General features: G+C 33.7%; 1 protein-coding gene across 1 annotated transcript in view; it reads right to left on the bottom strand.

Moving 5' to 3' along the window:
• pou6f2 (POU class 6 homeobox 2) overlaps positions 1-4,134 on the bottom strand; it is a 122,519-nt gene that overhangs the window by 72,062 nt on the left and 46,323 nt on the right. Inside the window, exon 5 of the mRNA XM_016563056.1 lies at positions 3,357-3,579. Coding sequence (XP_016418542.1) covers positions 3,357-3,579 — 223 coding nt within the window. The remainder of the gene's footprint in view (positions 1-3,356; positions 3,580-4,134) is intronic.

Here is a 4,134-nt window from a genome sequence, read left to right as displayed (position 1 = left end):
CCGTGTATTGCGTGTAATCACATCCATACAGTTTATGATCACAACAACAACAACGTTTGTCAGGCATCTACACTGTCATTTGAGGAGATTACAAAGATTAAACGAGTGTTTTATAAACTCTAAAACATGAAATGTGGAGTTATCTGCTTTTGCTATAAAACAAACTTTTAATATGTAAAAAAAATTATAATTTTGTAATTTACCTGTATTTGTTTAAGTTATTATTACTTAATCAAAACAACCCAACTGCAGTTTGATTGATATTACTTCGAATGCGCAATAAAAAAAACGTGATTTCTGAAAAAAAAAAAAAATTTTGGTTTTTGCAAATGAACTCTTCATATATTAAAAATTGAAATTATCATTGTACGAATATCAATAAATGCTTTAGAAGAACTTTTCATTGTTAGTTCATCTTAACTCATGTCGTTAGCCTAATTAATGCTGACAAACAGAACCTTATGTTACAATTCTTTACAACTCCCATCCATATTCAGGAATATATAACTGCATGCATAGTCATCAGGACTCTATTGTCTCTATTGTAATTTATGCAATAATACCCAAATAATTGGTATCTTGCTCTGATAGTGGGTCAAAAGGTGGAATGGAATAACACAGTGCATTCACAAGACTATGGCATAGTAAATTACTTTTTGTTTTTTGTTTTTTAACTTCAAATATTTTAATTGAATTCTCGCCCTGACACAAGGTATTATATCTTATTTGTTCCTCGTTAGTGTGACTTCTCTATTAAAACTTATGAAAGTGACCGTCTCCTTCACTTTCCTTGAACAGAGAAGTGTTTGATCTGGAGTTAATTAGAACATACAACATGAGCACACTGATCAATGTGTCTTTTTTTGGGCCTTGAGGTGGAGATCTCTGCAAGTTGTGATTAATCAGGCCCGCGGGGCTGAACTCACCGCTCAACTAAGACTGTCTGGCAGAAGTGCTTTGCCAGCAGCTCTCCATCCCTCAGGTTCCCTCATAAGTCACACTAGTTTATCACTGGGTTTTTTTTTTTTTTCAGGACAAGCACTATTCTGTTTGTATTTGCACCAGAGATAAACACAATGTCAAATGTTCACAATTTGCGTGCAAGAAGAACATAAAGGGACAGTTCACCCAAAAATGAACTGACTGTCATGTCATTCCAAACCTACATTTTTTTTTTCTTCTTCGGAACATAAAATAAGATAATATGAAGAATGCTGAGATCCAAACAACATTGGACCCTACTGACTTTAACTGCATGGTGGTAAAAAAAAAAAAAAAAACCCTGAAACTTTTTTCAAAATGTTTCACAGAAGAAAGTCGTAGAAGTTTGGAAAAACATGAATCATTTGTTGGTGATTTTTTTTTTTTTTTAATGTTAAGGACAAATTGCCAATGTCAGAATGTCCTAGTATTTGGTTTGTCCTCCTTTTGTGCAAAATTATAAATTTTCATTTTTAGTAAACAATCATTTTTATTAACATTATTTTATGTCATTTCATTTTTTGTTTTACTTCTATATTATAGCACCGCAACGTGACAAAATAAAAATTTTAAAATATATATTTTTAGTAAAACATACTAAAATACTAATACCAAGTTTTAATTAGATTCATAATTCAAGATTTTCAATATAGTCTCAGACTTCAAAAAACAAATTCAGACGAAAAAAAGACTGTTGCCGCCAGACAAGCATAAAAGTAAATGTCCAGCTAAACCCCTAAAAGTTTAAGACAGACAATTAATGGAGTGTTCAAATTCACTTCAACGTAGAACGTTTAGGGTCCATTTTAGAGTCTTCGAAATGTGAGGCCGGGCCCACAGGCACATTATCGTGACTGGGGGAATTTTTAGATATTTATTTAGCCCATGTGAGTGTTTATTAAAAGCCTAGACGTGTTGTTATTTATGCATGTTTGTGTCCATTAGAGACTTCTTCTCCATCCCACTATTTTAGCCATCCATCCATCCATCTCTTCGGGACAACCCGTTTCCTGCCGTGCATTATTTTAATCTTCGACCTCCTCCTCCTCCTCAGATGCAAAAAGAAATTTTGCATCTATTTTACATGCACTCAAATTTATAACCTATCATTTTTTAGTCAGGCATTAGAGAAGGCACCTCATCTAAGATTTATGACTGACGGTTTCCCCCTTCCACCCCTCAGTCTAATGGTATAAAAGAGACAATGTTTTAAACATTAAAATGAAAACCATTTACAACTATGATCAAAAGAGAACATTCGTGCATTAAAGTTTAAAAGTCGAGGAGAAGTATGGACGCGCGGACGGAAGGAAAGGGGAGGGGAGGAGACAGAGGTAAAGAGGAGAAGACACAAGCATGCTAGTGAATACTCCTACTGAAAGAAGAAAGAGCCTTAAAGTGCTTTTGCGCTTCGTTGCAAAACGCTGACCTGTAATGAATGTGAACTACTTTCCCCGCCTATATCGCTCTGATCCTCCCGTCCTCGGCCTTTCTGAGCACTTTCTTAAACGCATGCTGTTTGGATGGGGTGATGCCACCATTTTTACGAGTCCCAAAAAACACAACAAACTTAAAGACTGAATGATGTAGAATAAAGTATGCTTTCAGGATATCTCCTTGTTGAATTTGACTTTACAGGTTCGGATGGTGCTTTGAACACAATTATATAACAACTTCTTTATTATGAGCATTCATTTACTTTTAATTTTGAGCATTGATTTAGTTTTAGCATTATTTTATATAGATTTAATTAAGAAAAAACAATAATGATGATAATGTGTACATACAGTATGACTCAAGATTCAAACTTTGGCCAGAAATTGAAGTTAAAGTAAAGAGACCACAGACAAGACCATATTAATATTATTTATATAATTCTCAAAATCAAGTTATAAATAGAGTGACCATACATCCTCTTTTTTTTTTCCTGGACATGTCCTGGCTGGGATTTCTAAATTGCCTATAATGTCCAGGTTTTGGCTTTGTTTTTGTGGTCTCTACACACATTATATGTACGCATATTTGCATTGCTTTGATGAGACGTCAGACTTAAAGTCAGAATTAAAGTAAAAAGACCATAACCTAGACAAGACCATGTAAACATACTTAATATATCTTGCTGATCTTTTGATGAAAAAAAAAAAACAGCCATAAATAAATAAATAAATAGTGTAAATTAAAATTTACATTCTCTAAAATACTTTTCAAAAACTTGATACTGACACACAGCATTGCAAATTTTGTTGTAAATAATACAAAGACTACTCAAGAATGTTTTACAAGAAAATACTATTTCAGTTTTTTTTTTTACTTCAAAATGTGTTAAAATCGTTTCTACACCAATACTTTTTAGTCTGATCAATATGGACTCATACCTTGCAGATTTTGTAGGGGGAGTGTCATGATGCCACCAGCAGCAGCGGCTGCCACCAGGCCCTGTATGTTGGCAGCAGTGGGCAGAGACAGAACCAGGCCCTGCTGCCCACCCAGATGCCCGCCAGCGTTAAAGGGGATCAGAATGGGCTGGTTGAGACCAGGAGCTCCTCCGGACATCACTCCACTAACCGCTGACGCCAACTGCTGAGCAACCAACAGAGACTGTAAAGAAAGCAAATAGGAAGTTAATGAAGTTTTTTAAAGTACGATGTGAAGCATCACAGTAGTGTTCTTTTTTTATAATTTTATGTTTTATTTAAAATTATTTTCCATATATGTACACTACCGTTCAAAAGTTTGGGATCAGTAAGACTTGTAATGTTTTGTAAGGAAGTCTCTTATGCTCATCAAGGCTGCATTTATTTGATCAAAAATACAGAAAAAACAGTAATCTTGCTAAATGTTATTACAATATAAAATAATGGTTTCTATTTTAATATCCTTTAAAATATAATTTATTTCTGTGATGCAAAGCTGAATTTCCATCAGCCATTACTCCAGTATAAAGTGTCACATGATCCTTCAGAAATCATTCTAATATGCTGATTTATTATTAGAATTATCAATGTTGGCAACAGTTGTGCTACCAAATATTTTTTTGGAAACTGTGACACTTTTTTCAGGATTTTTGATGAATAAAAAGTTAAAAAGAACACCATGTATTCAAAATATAAATCTTTTCTAACAACAACAATTTAACACATCCTTGCTAAATAA

Source organism: Sinocyclocheilus rhinocerous, unplaced genomic scaffold (assembly GCF_001515625.1).
Source record: "Sinocyclocheilus rhinocerous isolate Xijiao unplaced genomic scaffold, SAMN03320098_v1.1 scaffold1762, whole genome shotgun sequence".
In the NCBI taxonomy this organism is placed as follows: Eukaryota; Metazoa; Chordata; class Actinopteri; order Cypriniformes; family Cyprinidae; genus Sinocyclocheilus; species Sinocyclocheilus rhinocerous.
Note: the sequence above shows the minus strand (reverse complement) of the source record. Positions and strands in the feature narration are given on the sequence as shown.